This window comes from Antennarius striatus, chromosome 16 (assembly GCF_040054535.1).
Source record: "Antennarius striatus isolate MH-2024 chromosome 16, ASM4005453v1, whole genome shotgun sequence".
Lineage (NCBI taxonomy): Eukaryota > Metazoa > Chordata > Actinopteri > Lophiiformes > Antennariidae > Antennarius > Antennarius striatus.
In genome coordinates, this window is record NC_090791.1 from 4,908,691 (window position 1) to 4,927,025 (window position 18,335).

The following is an 18,335-nucleotide window of genomic DNA, read 5'->3' on the forward strand; positions in this document are numbered from 1 at the left end:
CTTTGGATTGATTGACATACCTGTGTTTGATTCACAGAGTTGGTCCCGACGATCGTCTCATCGGGGATCCATCATCACTAAGCTGCACCTGCCTTGCTCAGAGAAAGAAGTGTTAATAATCTTCCTGTCTTCTCTGTAATGCGTTGATGTGCGCGCCTTGATCTGAGATGGAAAAATCCAGTAAGCGTTGGACAACACTGACTTCTGTCAGTGCGACGGTGAATGAGAGACATCTACGACATGAATGTTAAACAGAAGTAGAAGACGGTGACTGGCTTCACCTGCAGCTTCTCACTACTTAACATTTTTTCATTCCTGTGACATTCGAAACAAAGAAGTGCCACAAATAAGTTCAACAAGTAAGAACTGATCGTCTGCTTTTCTTTGCTGTGCTGAGGTATGCAGTTCATTTTACCTTCTTGATCTTTTGTTACAAACATAATTTATGGTTCTATAACTGAAATCTTTTACAAGATTTTAAAAGTTCATTAATGACTTCAAGGTTTAGTGTTAAGGCGTACCTTCGATGTTTCATGATGGTTATAAGTGTAAAGCGATTTGTGTGTAGACGCTGCTAATACCTCTTAAGTTAAGGCAGACTTTCTAACAGAGCTCGTCTCAGTAATGTGGAAAGTAAAACATAAATGTATAATAAAAAAGTAATTAAATTAATTGAACAATGGCATAAACATGGGATTGCTAGGAAGGACTTAAGCATGAAGAAAATGAGCTCTCAGATTTGTCACTTTGCTGTTGGGGGCAGGGGGGGTGCATTCATCCTGGAAGCGTTTAAGGTCTGCTGCCTCCGTGCTTCTCATCATCCCAGAGGAATGAGCGTTTTCTTTATGTCTTCTTCGCAGTGATTTGTTCATATTCTATTTCACTGCTGTTAAACCGGTCAGGTATGAGCTATGCGGATCTTTAAGGCACCTAAAAAAGAAAAAAAAAAACAACAACTTTAAAGTTCCACCCGCTGAGCTCGACATCCATCAACAATAATTGAAATATCAGTAACCGAAGCTGTTGCAACTGCAGCTGGGAAATTCTCAGAGAAACATACCCTATCATCAGATTTCAGGACATATGGGTAATGATGAATGGAACAAACACTGATGGAGTAATACTGAGAGATGAATCACAGGGTGGATTTTCACCTGTGTGCCATCCAAGCCCTGCTGTGTGTTTGGAGGTCATGTGACCAAGAGAGGAGGGTGTGGGGGGGAAGAGGTGTGGAGGAAAGGAGCAGAAAAGCTAAGGTGAGACCACTTCCACTCCTCAGATCTCACCTTTACTCTCCAGGCAACACCTGATACCTGCATCCAGCGCCTCAGCCGCGTTCAGCAGGACCACCAAACCAGGAGGATTCATCTACTGGACATTCATAATCGTTTAATTGGTTCTTTTGGACTCTGGACATTTGGACATATTTCACCAATCCACCAGCATCCCTACCGGAGTCAACCTGGCATTTTTCAGCCGACAGACACTTCATATCAGACTCTTAATAACTTGGACATGTTTGGCCCGAGGCAGCTGGTATCTACGCTCCTGCCTGCGGTTTTCCATTCACCGGCGGCTCACTTTTTCCCCGCCTTCCCGGCCAGGCTGGGCTCTCAACCTCAGATCCTGATCCCGGGGCCTTTCATCAGCTACGAGTCCTTGAGGAATTATCTGCAGCCGGAGCCGTGCAAGGAAGCTCTGCTTCTGGCCACGCAGAGGGTTGGGATTGGGCCGCTGGTGGGGAGCACAGGTGAGTTTAAACTGCTGCTGCTGTAGGGAAAAGGGATTTAGGACTCGTTGGAGCGGTGCAGCTTGACTGGACCTGTGATCTCTAAGATGGTCAGAGAGCACCATCTGATTGCGGTGCAAATGTTTACAAAAGATTAGCTAACAGCTCGTAACTAACAATCAATTACGGAGCAGTTTTCATGGGCCTAATGAATGCTGTGCTAATTATCCAATCTAGAACCATTAGTTTGTTCTCATCCATTGGCGACTGTGTAATTGGGGCTTGTGCTGTGCTTTCCAGATGAACAGAGGCCAGTGAAGCAGCGTCGTGCCAGGGCCAACTACAGCAGCTGGCAGCTGGAGGAGCTGGAGAAGGCCTTCGAGACCACCCACTACCCAGATATCTTCATGCGGGAAGCCCTGGCCGTCAGACTGGACCTCATCGAAGCCAGAGTGCAGGTACTTGGCACGTTGGAAGTCACTCTCATTAGTCCCGCTGGTCCACCATGACCAGCGATATGTGTGGTGACACTTTATAATCAAAAATAATTCAAATCAAGTGTGCATTTCCTCTGAGTGTTATTTGGTAAAGGTATTATTTTAGAGAAAACTTGTAGTGTGGTTTCACTGAAATCAGATGAAAAAGGGAAAAATTAGCATTTACTTTTGCACATAATTATTCTGTTTTTTCATTTTTCAAATGATTTTACCTTTATATATAAATAATTTTTTTTAAAAATTATATATATATATGGAATACGGGTTGCTGGTGTTGCTGAAGCCTATTCCAGCGGGCAAGAGGCAGATTACACTTTGGATGAGACGCCAGTTGAACAATATATATAGTCTAAATATAATTAAAGGTTTATTTATATTTTCAGATCTTTTTTTTTTTACTAAATTTTCATTCTGCACTCCATTTGTTTCCAGGTTTGGTTTCAAAACCGCCGTGCCAAAATGAGGCGACAGCTCAAGCTCCAGAGTCAACTTGCAGGATCGTTTGGAAACAGAGACGATGATGAATCTTGTGAGAAAGTCAGCCGGAGTTTAAGACGGCAGACGCAAAGTTCTGACGATGAGCACTGCAGAAGACGACAGTGTGAACAGGGAAACTATCCATGGACAAAAACTCCCAGCTCTACCCTCGTCGTGCATTCGCAGGCCGTAACCTCGGGGTCGGGGAACTGGGAGTGTCCAGAGGGGCCAAGCTCAGAGGAGCTCCGATCCTGCAGCATCGCCAAGCTGAGGGCCAAAGCCAGAGAGCACGAGGCCGAGATCCACGGCACTACAAAGGTGTCAGGAGGTGACCTGCAGTCACAAACACAGGAAGCTGATGCCAAACATAATGACTGATAGTTTTCCTTTTTCCTGTTTGCACAAAGAAAAATCAGTGTGCCACTGTTTGGGATGAGGATCTTTATTTTTTATCCATCATTTTAATCAAATATTTCTTACAGAATAAAAAGCTTGTAATAATTCACATTTCCTAGGTGTTTTTTATTGAAACAAAACTTTCTGATCCAATTTTAATTTTCTGTGCATATCATTTATCATCGTATAAAAACTTTTCCGTGCATCATTTGAACTAAACGGTGAGCGTTACTTATGTGTAGCTGTCGACACTAAATGAACGGCGCAGACTTCTCGTCGGGGCCCCAAGTGACAAATGGTGAACACTACCAGGTTATCGCACCAATCCATCAGGGCACAGCTGAAAGAGGATACAGTAAAATAACTCCTACATGATTTCACTGCAGGAAAGCTCATCCCTGACCTCTGTGGTTGCGTTCACAGACAGGCAGGATGTCTGCAAGCAGCCGCACGTCCTCACAGGAAACAATGGACATAGCTTTAAAATGAAATCACAAAGAGTGTGTCCACGCAAAGGGATGAAGATTCAAGTAACACATATGTACAGAAAAGTTAGTTGAGGGATAAATAATATAACCTAATGTATACAATTTGTTTTACATGTACAACATGTGTAAAACTGACAAATCTGCTCTAAATAGACAACGGTGGCCTATGGGTTGACCCAGACAGGTCTGAAAAGGGCTGGATGGGGCGTAACACATTTTTTCCTGTTATTAAATTCATCTATTTTCATCTTTTTTCAGTCAAAACCAAATTCAACAGAATAAGAGGAAACTAATTCAAAACAAACAATGTTATATAAGTACAATTTAATGTTTTTTAAAAAGTTGTGTCTGTTTATTTCCTTATAATACAGAGGTGTAACAAATAATAACTGCATTAGATCACAGGTAAAGGTGTTTATACTGTATGTTCACATTTTATAGTTTGGACATTTTTATTTTCACGGTTTGTTTTCTTACATAATAAGTGTTGCCACACTTTATTCAAGCACCGTCTGCTTGAGGAGCCCCTCCGGCGGTGCAGCGGGACGCAGCTGCCCCCTTCTGGGCATGAAGATGTTCCCAGGTAGGAAGGGTGACATGACGAGATGTGTTCAACCCGTGGAGGACTATTCCTCTTTACTGGACTCCCATTATTTGTTTGTTTGTTTGTTTGTTTGTTGTGTAACCTGCCTGATGATGATGATGACTGTTGCGACAAACAATCAACATCTGAGATTTATCTAAGGAATCGTTGGATGAAATAATTACTAGTGTTCACATAAACTCAAACCCCCCCATAAATGAGTCGTGATTGGATTTTGTAACTTTTGCTTGAGTTTTATTTCACTCCCATGACGGAGGAAGAGGTATTCGGTGTCGGGGTGGATGCGCGCAAAAGCGCGCACCTCCGGTCGCCCGGGAGACGCTGTAATCATTCAGGGAGGAGGGAGCTAGGGGGGGGGGCGCAGGACGCAGCTGCAGCGATACAGTTCACGGCCAAACCCCGAGCAGAGCGACTGTTTTTTTTTTCCTCTTCTTTTTATTTATTTATTTATTTATACCTCAGACTTTTCCCCCCCTGAGAGCTCCACACTCCGTCCAGCCGCGGCCCGGTGCGGGAGGGAGGATGGCCGCCATCAAGGCTCTGGAGCTGTGGTGTAAGATCCACTGCGAGGGGTACCGAGATGTGGCCGTCACCAACATGACCACTTCATTCAGGAGCGGAATGGCTTTCTGTGCGCTAATACACAACTACAGACCGGACCTGATGTGAGTATCCGTCCTCACTTCTACATACTTATTTCAGAGTTTGGTCAGCATGACGCTTGTGGTAACAAAAGCAACAGTTTTCTAGTTTTTTTACCAGGTTTTTCTTATCTTTTTTTTCTTCTTCTTTTAATAGTTTCAGAACTTCGATCTAATACCTCCCTTCTGTTTTGCTGCTATAATTTTTTTTTTCTCCACAAAACCACTCAAGAAAAAAAGATGCCACCATATAAAACAAAATTTCCTCCTTCAGACCAAGTTTTAACAAACGTCCAACTTCCTCTGCTTGTTCTTTTTTCAGAGACTATGACTCACTCAGAAAGGAGGATGTGTTCGAGAACAACAGACTGGTAAGAAGCCGTTGACCTTTTGTCACATTGTGGAACAGAGACCTTGAACTGGAGCTACACAATGGGATAGAGGCAGAAAACATTAACCCAGGATGCACTGAGAAACATCTGACCACATGTTGGCGCATGAAGCTTGATATTTGCAACATTTTCAACTTAGAAACCTATAATTTCTGAATCTTCACCTCGGCCTGCCCCCCTTTGACCTCATTTATTTTGCTGACCTACGCAGCAGAGTAGGGTCTGCTCTATTATTTAGACTCCTTCACCTCTCCAGGCCTTGCAGTAGAGCCACACTTTGCTCTGAACGACCTCCTTTGCTGTCTTGGGTGATCGCCAGCAAACCTGACCCCAGGGGAGACAGAGGAGAGGCCCTCCTGGTTATTCATTTTGAATGAGGCGAGCCGTCACCTGCCACTCGATCCCCACGTCAGCGGTTCACCTGAAGCCGCTGTCGTTGTGTATTTCTACAAGAGAAGAACTTTAATCAAGGCGACAAAAGCATTATGTGTTTTAGCATTGAAGAATATGGGAACAAAAGCCATAAGACATGGATACAAGAACTTACCTCTGAGTGTTTGATATAAAACCGACTTTACATCAACAGATGTAAAGTTCAGTAAAACCTTAAATTTAATGAACATTCCCAGGATGATCCTAAATAAAGCACCACTAACCTCCTCCTTCCATCCCTTTTGTTTTTATTTCAAGCTCACAGGAAGTGTGTTATTCATTTTAAAGTCCTTTTCAGACCTCTTCGGGTCGGGCCACAGGCCGTCGTCGTCATCTATTTAAAGCAGACCGTATTGTCTGACATTTTTACACACGCTGTAATTGTAGGATCTGTTTTCAATGCCCTGTGTTTACATGGCAAGGATGCTCTGGTCCCTCGTAGGCTGCTGTTAAAATGTGTCCTTGGCGGGAGTTGATGGTTGTGGTTCAAGTTTTATTTGTGTTTGCCTTTCAAGGCTTTTCAGGTCGCAGAGGAGAAGTTGGGGATTCCAGCTTTGTTAGATGCAGAAGACATGGTGGCCCTGAGGATCCCAGACAGGCTGAGCATCCTCACCTACGTCTCCCAGTACTACAACTACTTTAATGGACGGCCTCCCAGTGAGCGCACCAGTGACATATTCTGGAATTATTTATAGTTTCTGGAATATGATGTTTGACTCTACCAATGTTTTACTTTTCCTAAGTGGGAGGCGTTAAAAGACCAGCAGAAGATTCCAAAGAGGAGCCATCAGAGAAGAAAAATCTCCCAGTGGTTGCCAAAACCTTTGTGCCCAAAACCGCCATGGAAAACCGTTTACCTCCAGCCGTCACTGCTCAGACGTCGCCGAAGATGGCCGGAGCTGCTGCTCAGGTTGGAAAACCTAGACGCCACCTTTTAAGTTATTTTTCTGTAAAAGTTAGGATTAAATTATTATTTTTACATTTATTTCACAGAAAGCGGTTTTGGCTGAAAACACCAACAAAACCGGGACCCTCAATAGTCGATGTGTTGCCTGCAAGAGCCATGTCCATCTAGTTCAGAGGCACTTTGTGGAAGGCAAGCTCTACCACAGAAGCTGTTTCAGGTAGGAGATTAACCTGCTCACTTTTCACTCATCTTTGGTCTGCAGAAGACTTCATCTAAATGTTCTTCTGCAGATGCTGTGAATGTTCCAGTGTCCTTCACACAGGAAGCTACAAACCAGGAAAGACCGCGGACACCTTCCTGTGTAACTCTCACCAGAACAGCTGCAAGCCTTCCGAGCCCGGCGTCGAAAATGAACGCTTCTCTTCAAGCGGGCCGTTAAAACGCGCCAGCCCGATCCAGCCGGCCCCATTCAGCCACCGCTCCTCTGTCCTGTCCGCCCCGTTGACAGTTCCCGTGAAGCCCGTCAGTCCTGCTCCACCTTCCCAGTCCTGGACGGCCTCGGCCCAGAAGACGCAGTCGGCTCGGCAGAGGTTTTTCCAGTCTGCGGCTCAAGATGCGGCGGCCTCGATGACTAACAGGAAGCCATCAGAACTCTCAAGCGTTTTAGGAAGGCCAAAGGTCGCGCTGAGCCCCGATGACAAGGAGAGCAGAGCCAAGACGACCAGCGGAAAGAAATTAGCTGAAGAAAACTGCAATAACAACAACAAACGGCTTTTTACGATCCGATCAGCAGAGAAACGGTGAGCGTTGAGCAAATTCTGCTTTGCAAAATGTGGATATTTCTCTTCCTTCTTCTTTAATATCTGCATGTTTTTGTTTTTTTGTTGTTGGTTTTTTTTTGGGGGGGGGGGGGGTTATGTTTGCTTTCTCTCTGCAGATTTGGAGACAAGCCAAGTTTGTCTGACAGCTCCAGTTTGAGAGAACACAAATGCAGCCAAGGCCCAGCAGGAGACCGGGCAGGCCTGCCCTCCACCGGCCGGACAAACAATAAGGATCTGCCGTGTCTGAAGGCCGTCGTGGAGGATGAGACAAGGCCACTGACTGGACACACAGCCGCCAAAGGCAAGCACTACACAAATTATTTCACTTGTTCTTGATGCACTTGACATCCAGCCAACAGCTGACCCTAACCAAACCCATTGTCTCAGAACCACAAAGCCTGTTTGTCAGTGTTTTCTTAGTTGTGGAATTTATTTGTGTTGGATCCTGACATTTTAATTTGTGTTTCACATTCTAAATAAACTTTCTTAGCAGAACTGTCATTCTGTTCGGATGGATGTGCAGCATCCTGACGGAAACACAATTACTCATTATAAATGGTCATCAAATTATCTTTATTGATAGAAGTGCACAATTTAATTACGCTGTCAGCATGCTAATACGGAGCACATATTAACCCCAGACGTGCAAATCAAGATCCATCAAGATCACTTTTCAGCGCAAACAAATGTACTGGTGATGATTAGCGCATTTTTGTAAGACTAGATAATGAAACTGGAAGCTGCTCTCATCATCAGCCGCTCAGGAACTTCAACTGCTTTGAGTGCACACTTAAAATAAAAGTCATTATGATAAAGAGTGGTTTTAAAATACTGTTGTTGACAGTTGAAGTCTGGAGGTGAGCTTTCCTTTGACACGTTTTTGTTTTTTTGTTTTTTTTAATTTTCAAAATTCAATCAGTTTATTCTGTCTGAACTCTTCGTCTCTAGATCCGGTCTATGAGGGGCAATCAGAGCTCATACCTCATCCTAAGGAAGGTCTGGAGTAAGTATCCTCAGTCCTCTGGAAGATCACTATTACCTCATAAATGACTTGCAGGCTGAACACACTTAAGAATCATTTGATTGGGTCTTTATTACAGAGACGCCAAAACCTTAACGGAGCCACATAAGCTTGGTTTTGTGTCCTCGGCTTCTTCTCGGGTCTCCATTGATGAAGGAGGGCCTCCTTTGGGTCCGACACCTTCCGTAGATCCGGTTAGCTCTGCTTTGTGTGATCCAAAACAGTTACGGGACGTCTCCACCCGGAAACCTGAGCTGGACTCTGGGTACCCGGGTCAGTCCTGTCTTGTACCTTAAAAACCATGAAGGAGTGAAGTCAGTTTGTTCATGCAACTCTCGAAAGAGTTGCTTATTGGACTTTTTACTACATTACATCGTTTCCCATCTGTATTGTGTCTAGATTCTAAAGGTGAGGTCCGTTCGACTGTGACGTCCCGTCCCAGACGACTGGCTGTGGAGTCTGCTGGCAGTTTGGTGACTTCTCCAACCGATCTTGGATGTCCATCAGGTTGAAGTTAAAGCTGCACATTCAACACCTCAAGCATCTTGATTAAATAACAGCAGTTATTTTTGACTTAGGGTAAAGCAGGTGAAGCCATATGTGACAATGCTGTCCCAAAAAAGCTGCCATTAAAGGACCATCTAATCCTGTTTTATCTACCTCTTAGGTGCTAAAAAGGGAAAGTATTTGTCACCCACCAACGCCCCCGTGACAGAAATGAGGTCACCCTCTGTAAGTTCCCTCCATTAAGTCTCTTAAGAGATTAATTAACAGCTTTACAAATATGCTTTCACTCCTAGCCAAAAAAAAAAAAACCTTCTTTACATTAGGCCAAAGTTGGAATCTTTTAGAATAAAGTAGAATAATGTATTTGTGCCATTTTGCCGCACGTCAGGTGAAGTCTTATCACATCCCAGTGGAGCAGATAGAGATGGAGCTGAGCGACATCCAGACAAACTTGGCTCAGCTGGAGAAGGAAGGAGTGGAGCTGGAGAGGAAACTCCGCGACTGCGAGGAAGGTACTTTTTCCCGTTCCGTTCCTTTTTTTCTTACTTGGAGATGCGGGGAATGAAATTTAATGGAAGTGATAATCTGTGCGATTACGAACGCGAAGAGAATGACTTCTTTTCCAAAGGCGGACGACATCAGTGTAATCATCGGTCTGCTTCTCTGGCTGTAAATAACCCGGAGACAAACTTCTTTATCTTATTGCATTTGTGCAAACGGCTGAATCCCTCTGCTGCTTCAGTCAGAGGATCTCCTTGTGTCTGGTTCCTTCACATTCACTCACGGTCAGCTTGAGTTCAGTGTGTGTGTGTGTTTGTATGTGTGTGTGTGTGTGTGTGTGTGTGTGTTCAACATATTTGCCATTTCTATTACTGTTTCCTCAGCCAAATGAGGCGAGAGGCGCAGACAGCCCACAGGGATGTTGCCTCTCTTTTGAGGCGGTGAGAGTTGGGGGGCCTGATTGCTTCGCTCAAGGTCAACATGCCTTGGCTATGGTAATATATATCCTTTTGGATTGCATACTCTCTTCCCCCACCTGACCGCTTGGTCGCTCGGCCACAATTTGACATCAATTCCTCGCCACCTATAGGAGATCATCAGCGTCTGAAATGGAAGTCATCATTGTTAAACACTGAACGCCGGCGTTCTTCTTCGCAATTCAGATTAAAGTCACGTTTGTTCAGGTGATAGTTGGACGTGGATACGTCCTTCAGTCTTATTCTTATCACTTCTGACACCCAGTCTTAAAATTTGGAGCCAAAGGAGTCCCTAAACTTTGGTTTAAGGAAATATTGAAATGAGGTTTAACCTTTCAGGAGCATTTATTAATAAATCTTTGGCAGGGCTGCAGGTGTTTTCATCCAAGCACATTAAAAATATTCTTTGAAATCTGATTTAATCCCTGTGGGCTTTTCACTAAATCATTGATAAATAAGTGCCAACGATGATCTCCACCATCATGATTTCTGTCTATGTCGCTCTACTGCTTTTTACAGATATATTGCAACTGTTGCTAGGCGACTTGTTTACCTGTGAGAAGCTCCACGCAGGTGTGTTGGAAGCAACGTTAGCTGCTTCTCTGACACGTGTTGCTGGTTCAGTTTCCGAGCTCCGGCCTCCAGTCGGGATGGCGGCGGAGTTTTAATGTTTTAATCATGAATGCATCAACGCTTCTGCACTCCCACCGCAAATGTCACGGTGGATTATTGTACCGTATCTGGTTGATAATAGCTGGTTTGTTACGAACGTGGCGTCATGTCTTTCAGAGGGAGAGGGCGACGTCTTGATGGACCCGCTGATGGTCGACTGGTTCAACCTCATTCGAAGAAAACAGACGTACATTAGAAAGGAATCAGAGCTGGTCTACATGTGAGCACCACTTGTTTTGTAAATGAAATTTTTTACATCAGGAAGGTTGAAGAGTATTTATTTGTCATACTAACTGGAGTTTTTGGCTGAATATCAGCGCCAGGACTCAGGAGCTGGAGCGGCAGCAGCCGGGAGTGGAGGGAGAACTCCGCAGACTTCTGGAGAAGCCAGGTAAGAAATCCTAGAATTGTGTCACTTTTTATTTCTTTTCTTTTTCATCACTTAACTGAGTCAACTTGGTGTCGCAGATCATTTGAAGTCCAGAGAGGAGCAACAGCAGGAGAAGAAGCTGATGGAGAGACTGATGGAGATCGTGGATGGCAGAAATGCCATCGTGGAGAATCTGGATGAAGACAGGTTGAGGTAAGGTAGGAATTTATGTTCCTGTTCAGAAGCGATGGCAACATTCGTCATGACAACAAAAAAAATGCTCAACTACAATTAAAATCAATTCCAGGGAAGAGGAGGAGGATCAGCAGCTGAATGAAATGATGAAAAATCTTGGTAAGTGTTGTTTCTTTAAAATGTGATTATTACCTATTTGGATGTTTAATTTTAAATCTGCCTAATGTTTTTTTGGTGAACAGGAGTCAAAAAATCCAAAGCAAAAAGACAGTCTTCCATCTCCAAACTGTTCAGGAGACGAAGTAAAAGACGCGTGGAATAATCCTCAAGGTGATTTTTTTTTTTTTTAAGTACTGTGTTCCAGTTTAATTTTCTCTTTCTAAAATGTCAAATATCGTTATTTTCACGCGGCAGAGACAACGTTCTGATGAGAGAGTAATCAGGTGTGAGCTGAGTCTTAAAAGTCTTAAACTCTTTCGGAGTATTTCAAAATAAAAGTTGAGTTAAAATGTCTTTTGTCAGGTTGCCTCCACTTTGAAATATGTAGAAATAGCTTCTCTGATGAATCATTCTTTTTTTTTTTTTTTACGTGGAATATCATGGTTTTCACTATTTTTCCACAAAGACTTGGTGCTTAAACATCTAAGGGTGCAACCATGAACCCACAGTGGATGAATGTTTCTAATGCATATGTATGTTATGTACCTAAACTTTGCATTAATTGAATGACGCGTCCTTAAATGAACAAGTGACTGCTGGTATGTTAACAAACCCATCCTGGTTTTATGAATCGCAGAGAGAAAACAACGGCTGCTCCATATGTGGAATAAATGTGTAATCCTTCAGCAGCCTCGATCCAAAATGAAATTAGTTCAACTTTTTATTTAATGATGGGTTTTTAATAAATTTCCTCTTAGGATTTTAGCAAGAGATAAAGCCTTGACAAATTTTGAGGGGCTGTGGTTTGTAAAATTAAGAGCCACACATGTTGAGCTGCTCTGGCTGCAGACTGCAAGCTCCTCTCCCAGGCTGTACTGTAGGTGGCAGCCTGGGTATGCTGTATCACAAGGCGACAACTTGAAAATCCAATTTACCACAGCACGGACAGTTAATTTCTTTTTGCTAATTTTATAAATGCTGCAAAAATGTTCAGCTGTGCTGATGCTATAACGTTATGTGAAAGAGGATTAGGCAGAGCAGTAGCTTATGGGCCTGGGAAGGCTTCTATGCTATAGGTTGTATTGAGCTCTTTATCTTCAAACTGGGTTTAATTAAACATTACTCTGTCCTAATATCTGCATCGGAAATGCACCGTACCTGAGCTATTAAAATGTTCAAACAATGTGTGGAGTCTCCCGCATGGAAAAAAGCTTCACGGTGCATCAAAGGAATGTACTGTAGGGTTGCATTTCATGTGCTTCTAATGCTTTAAACTTGAAATCTGTTGTCCAATAAATAATTTGAAGACTAACGCGTCTGAGAGGATGAAGCATTTACTCAATAACTCAACTTTTTTTTTTTTTTTCCCACTTCTTATTCCAGCAACTTCCAATGAGGAACCAATGATGCTTTCCTCTCCTTTTGCATCAAAGTAATCGCACAGCAGCATCAGCGTGTACTTTTAATAAGGATTTTTTTTTTTTTTTTTTTTTTAAGGATGGCATCAACATAATTCACCGGCATCAGTATGGCACAGCTACTTATAAGCTACGTGTCTCCTGGTTTTGAGATGCGTGAAATCGTGATGGTGAACTCAGAACACAATCTTTCCAGCTGAAGAGTTGGGGATGATAGTGGTACAGAATGCCACGCGTGATGCGGGTGACAGACGAGACTGAATGTGTGATATTAGAGTTAATTAAAGCTTTGCGCCCCATCTACTGCAAATGCTTGCACTTCTGCAATTAAGAATCAAAGGCGAGGGCTTAGTGTCGGGGGGGGGGGTGGACGAGTGGTGGTGGTGGGGGGCTGTCTAATACATGGTTTTAACAGGAATGGGACCTGATTTGCCGAGCTCCTAGCGACAAGCATTAACAACAGCCTCAAATTAGAGGGACATTAATATTCATAAGTAAAACAATTCATCCTGTGAATGTGTGATGAAATGGAATCCTCTGAGGTGAGCTCTTGTGTCCAGGCTGCCATCGTTCATTAAAATATGCCATTACCCATGAAGTGTTTAATCTTTATGAAAGGGTGGTAAAATCTGAGCTGCTCTGACAGAAAAGGCAGAAATTGTCGTATTTTTCACTCCTTCCTGTGTATTTTTCATTTAAATAATAGAAGTGCAGGTTTCTGTGCATCTATTTTTAGTCGATGTATACTCTTTTACATGTACACTGATGTGTGTTATGTGTGTTATTCTATTAATGAGACACAAGTGCTTTGTAATGTTTTAGCTTTTAGCTGCTGCGCGCTGCCACTCGCAACACAATCAAAATTCTCTTTGTGTGTCATCTTATTTCTGCCCCTGACAGAGTCTCTTCCACTAGCCTGTAATTATGATCCTCGAGGTAATTTTATCAGGCTCATTAGCTCTGATGAGTAAACGAGAAGCGTGACTCTAATTTATTGGCCATCCAGGCTGGAGACTTAATTCTCATCAGAGAGATCATAATATTTGTATAGAGAGGCAGACATACACAGTGCATACACTCACACTCACAAAGCTGCTATAGGCCAAGGCTGAGGCCTGCTGCTCTGACTTGAACTTGTAATCGCACCCTAATAGGACAAGTGTTTTTGATAGGTGGGTTTCTGACAAGAAGGGCAACAAAATGCATCTTTTTTTTTTTTCTTTTTCCATTTCAAAATAAAGCCACCGTTCTATTCCACGCTCTTTTGGCTCCACAAAAATTCGATTCTCTAACCGCTGCAAACAAAACCCCGTCCCACCCCACCTTCCCCTTCCCCGTTCAGTAAAGATGATCCATTTTCTGTGTCAGGGAATGTGTTAAGGGAGCGGGGGTAAATATGCTAACAATTTTCAATGTGTAGAAATTTGCATTGAGGGGAAATTATGCATGCTGGCTAGTGGAAATGAAATGTATAAAGTGCATGACTGGTAGACTTGACAAGTGCAGCTTTCATCCATCTCAAATGAATAATTTTCACTTCCCTTAAACATCCTTAATCCAACCATGTTATCAGCGGGCATGCAGGATTCTGCCAGACTTTCTCCGTAACGGCACAGCAACTTTCAACTCGCCTGAGATTCTGCACTGCAGTTGCTTACCACATGGTCTTAGGGACTCTCTCTTATCCTCTCCTGCTGGTTTTGTGGATCAGTAAAATTCCTTCAGAACACAATATATACATAACGCAAGTCTTAATAGATAGCAGAATGTCTCACTCTACTCTCCTCTGTGCTGCCTCAGAGGTCGACTTAATGCACTGTATTTTACCTCTGATTCACATTGGCAGAGAAGGCAGAGGATGGCGTCTGGAAAAAAAAAAACCTTTTTGCTCGGTGGCCCTTTGTCCTCTATTTTAAATTTCAGTGGCAGCACCTTCCATGCTGTGTAACCTGGCTTGTAAATTTATATGGCAGTAAAGGAATAGAGAAGGATATTCATGGTAAATTACTCATTTACAGCCCAACATTCAGCAGCTTGACTTGTGATATTAGGGAATATTCTCTTGTTTTCTTCCCTAAAAAACATCCTTACTACGATATTACACTGTGGCGCGGCCCAAATCTTTCATTTTATTTAAATCACCCATTGTAGCATGTTTTCTAAATGCTCCTGACAATAAACAATTAAGTGTGTAATTGCTGTTTACGCGGCTAATCCTTGTGATAGCCTCTAATATGAACAGTTACCTGGCTATTTTCGAGATCCACTTTCACAGGAGCCTCGGTTAGTGATAAGAATATTAACCTCATCAATTTCAGGTACCTTTCAACGCTTTAACATCTTGTCTTAAAGACCTACGTGTTAGCAGGAGTCTCAGCCTTGGCATTTAGTGACATTTTAAGCCTTTTAACAGAATCCAGACAGGGATTTGCAGTTTCCACCAAAGGAAAATAATTTATATCCAGCTTTCTGAGAAACTGTGGGTAGAGGGATTAAATGCACCAGAGAGATTTGTATGTGGTGCAAGTAAAACAATATTGTGACTCAGTTAATACATTTCCTACCATCTACTTTCATGCTTTGAGGAAGTCAGGAATCGTTACTCATCGAGCTGAAGTTGGCTTTAATGCCTTTCTGGTTTAATTTTCTCATTTCCTAGGTTTTTAAGCGTATAGCTCACAGTAATGACAGTGTGTGTACCTGAACTACTCTGACAACAGTGCTATGAGACACCTTAAATTAGTGTTTGCACAGTCTGAGGCGACAAGGAGTCTCACTCAGACCAATTATTTTGCATTCCCTCCGAAAGTCCCTTGAAACCTTTGGAAAAAGCGACTGTTTTCACCCCCACTTACAACTATATTTAAAGCGAGACCATGTCCAGTCTGTTATGCTTGTTGGGTGGTTTTGTGGACGGCGTTCGTGCCAGTGTGTGCGGCGGCGGCTGCTGTGTAGCGGAGACATGTAGGGTCTCTGTTCTCTCTGTGGGCAGGCGTCTTTGATGCACTGCCTCTCTTATCTCACGCCTGGCAAGGTTAATGAAGTGGTGGCACTTTTGGAGGAAGTAGAAATGGGATGAGTAGAAAGACCAGAGGAAGCTTGGAGATGAAACGTCCTGCTCTTAGCAGCTCTAAGTGGCAATTTTGGTGAATAACATAGACAATAAGAGAGGGGATTGTCATCCTCTTAAACACAACAGTCATCTGAATCAGGACTGCCTGATTGCATCTCTTTCAGCCTGGTTCATATGAAATTACATTAGCATTTAGGCTTCACTTGTGACTTGATCTGTCAAATATCTCCTTATGAGGCCAAGTTAGTGTTTCTATGCAGCGTTTAAGTCCGTTTTTTGTGTGCTCTGTATTGCAATGAATTGCATTCTGAAGCTCAAAAGAACATTTTTGATTTTTTTTCCCCCAATCTTTGAGCAATAGATCGCTTGAATCTGGAGAGCACATATCATTTTCAGCGGGGTGCAGTCTGCTCCTGTCCTCTGAAGGACTCACGAAAACCCACCGCTCCTTTGTCGGGGGGGGGGGGGGTTAACAAGTCCTATTTAAGTGACAGAGTTGGCTTATTTTATTTGTAAAATGATGTTTTGGTTACAGCTTAAACAAAGGGCAGCAATGCCAGTGTAATATAAATATAATAACAGCTGATGTAGTGCTAATGCTCTGTATTCTTTAGCATTTTGGTTTTAATATACCAACTCCCTTTGCATTTATAAGAGCTAATAGGTAAACAGTCCTGAATGGAAGAAATGAGGCAGGTCTACATGCCAATGAATTAGCATATAGATGAGTTCATCTCATACAAATAGTGCTCTTTTGCCCAGAACTCCCTGCGCTGAGCAAAGATCATGTATGTAAAGTATGCATGCAGAAAATGTAAATTAATCCATTTCAATCATCATTCATAAGTTGTTGGGTTTTTTTTTTTTTTTTACATGTTCTGTGTTGCTCAAATTTCCAGAAATATTGAGAGGGCGGTCAAACAATTTTTGTTTTTCCTGAGGTGCTTAATTGTTAAAAGTTGTTTAAAGTTAAACTGGGAATAAACAACAGAAGCAATAAAATCAAAGGATTGCAGATTCAAAAAAAAAAAATTCATTCTGAATGTTTTAAATTCCAAATAATGATCCAGATGTTTTGGATATGGATCTCTGAGGAAGGCTGAACTGAGTTTTTACTCGGAATAAAAGCATCTGATTGTTGCTGAAATCGAGCTTTGATTCCCCATCAAAGGGGTGAATTGATGGTGTCTTTTTGTATTTGATCCTCATTATTGTAATTCCATAAACAAACACCACCTCTGTCAAACATGACTATTTGTTACATGGCTCTTGTTAATATGCTAAAAGAAGCTTATAGAATTGGGTCAGCTAATTAAGCAATTAGCTTATTTCAGCTCTGTGGTCAGGCTGTTACTAATCTATGGCATTATGAGGCAGAATCTTCCAAAAACCAAGAGGCTTGTGCGTCTGCGTCTCCCATCCCGTCTGACAAAGGATCATGTTTGAAGTCATCCTTTCCCTCAGCAGGAACGCACAAGACTTGCCTCTTGTTCGCTAATGCTCACGTTTCTCATGCAAATCCCTGGAATTGAATAGGTTGTTTATTGTCTAGTTAATATATTGAGACATTTATGTAGTGCTGTTGAAGTGTTTGCTCTCTGCATCTGTAGCTGTGTTAACACACATGAAATCCCAGACAGATTACAGTTCGATAGAGTTAAAGCCGCGACGAACGCCGGTGGCTTTTAGCAGCGTTGAACCACGTGGCTTCTTACCAGGCGGACGACAAGGAAAGTCACGCTTTGTAAATGTTAAATACAAGTATTTATTTTTGTTATTCAGCCAGTTATACATACAATACATTATATGCATGTAGCCTGCTGACACTTCCTGATATGATACTCAATTGTCCATAATGTAGCATAGCTAACCACACATATGTATGCTTTATTTTATTTATATATATATATATATATATATATATATATATATATATATATATATATATATATATATATATATATATATATATATATATATATATATATATATATATATATATATAATTACGTTGTTGATTCTTGGAGGTTTGGTTTCTATCAAAATAATTTTTAATTTTTGGAATTCTTTGTTCAAAAAGTTTATATAAGTTTATAAAAATTTTTATCTACAACAGCTGCTGCCTGCTAAGTCCATTGGCGTGGCCATTGGGTGGGGTGGGGTGGGGGGGGAATCGGTAGACACTGTCCACCGCTGGAATCTGATTGTCCATCCATGGTTTAAATGTGATTGGCTGTTTGTCCATTGAAATGCAGGACCTTAGTTCTAAGTGTTTTTCTGAATACTCATGTCTATGTAGCCTAATTTTGAACATTCAATATGTCAATGTGTATATTTTCTCTGTTTAGTCCTTACATTCTTTGTGATTGGCTAGATTATTAAACATTTAAATGCACTTAATGTAAAGTGTGTCGGATAAAATCATCAGTTAAAGGAGTTTAACGTGAGGGGAAAAAAACTAATTACTGAGATGCGTGTGAATATGTGTGAGTGCGTTTATGTTTGTGTGTGGCCCCCCACTCAGGAAAATGTTGATAGCCATGAACAGCAGTAAGCTAA

At 42.1% G+C, this 18,335-nt stretch overlaps 2 protein-coding genes across 2 annotated transcripts; both read left to right on the forward strand.

Moving 5' to 3' along the window:
* Positions 1-1,414: 1,414 nt before the first annotated feature.
* Positions 1,415-3,149, forward strand: si:dkey-43p13.5 (homeobox protein unc-4 homolog). The gene is made up of 3 exons (XM_068337671.1): positions 1,415-1,750; positions 2,030-2,187; positions 2,659-3,149. Exons 1-3 carry the CDS (start codon positions 1,516-1,518, stop codon positions 3,079-3,081), a joined length of 816 nt encoding a protein of 271 aa, XP_068193772.1. The 5' UTR covers positions 1,415-1,515; the 3' UTR covers positions 3,082-3,149.
* Positions 3,150-4,677: 1,528 nt separating this feature from the next.
* Positions 4,678-17,654, forward strand: micall2a (mical-like 2a). The gene is made up of 18 exons (XM_068337851.1): positions 4,678-4,856; positions 5,155-5,203; positions 6,172-6,313; positions 6,400-6,566; positions 6,650-6,780; positions 6,854-7,363; positions 7,501-7,685; positions 8,333-8,387; positions 8,485-8,678; positions 8,805-8,912; positions 9,073-9,137; positions 9,301-9,424; positions 10,679-10,781; positions 10,879-10,952; positions 11,030-11,144; positions 11,239-11,285; positions 11,369-11,456; positions 12,669-17,654. Exons 1-17 carry the CDS (start codon positions 4,714-4,716, stop codon positions 11,446-11,448), a joined length of 2,292 nt encoding a protein of 763 aa, XP_068193952.1. The 5' UTR covers positions 4,678-4,713; the 3' UTR covers positions 11,449-11,456; positions 12,669-17,654.
* The last annotated feature ends 681 nt before the right edge of the window (positions 17,655-18,335 follow it).

Bases quoted from the DNA above. Each gene is read 5' to 3' on its own strand.
- si:dkey-43p13.5 (XM_068337671.1), top strand. From the start codon at position 1,516: ATGTTTGGCCCGAGGCAGCTGGTATCTACGCTCCTGCCTGCGGTTTTC. The intron at 1,751-2,029 runs GTGAGTTTAAAC...TGTGCTTTCCAG, and splicing joins GCCGCTGGTGGGGAGCACAG to ATGAACAGAGGCCAGTGAAG. The intron at 2,188-2,658 runs GTACTTGGCACG...ATTTGTTTCCAG, and splicing joins TCATCGAAGCCAGAGTGCAG to GTTTGGTTTCAAAACCGCCG.
- micall2a (XM_068337851.1), top strand. From the start codon at position 4,714: ATGGCCGCCATCAAGGCTCTGGAGCTGTGGTGTAAGATCCACTGCGAG. The intron at 8,913-9,072 runs GTTGAAGTTAAA...TCTACCTCTTAG, and splicing joins CGATCTTGGATGTCCATCAG to GTGCTAAAAAGGGAAAGTAT. The intron at 10,953-11,029 runs GTAAGAAATCCT...TTGGTGTCGCAG, and splicing joins CAGACTTCTGGAGAAGCCAG to ATCATTTGAAGTCCAGAGAG.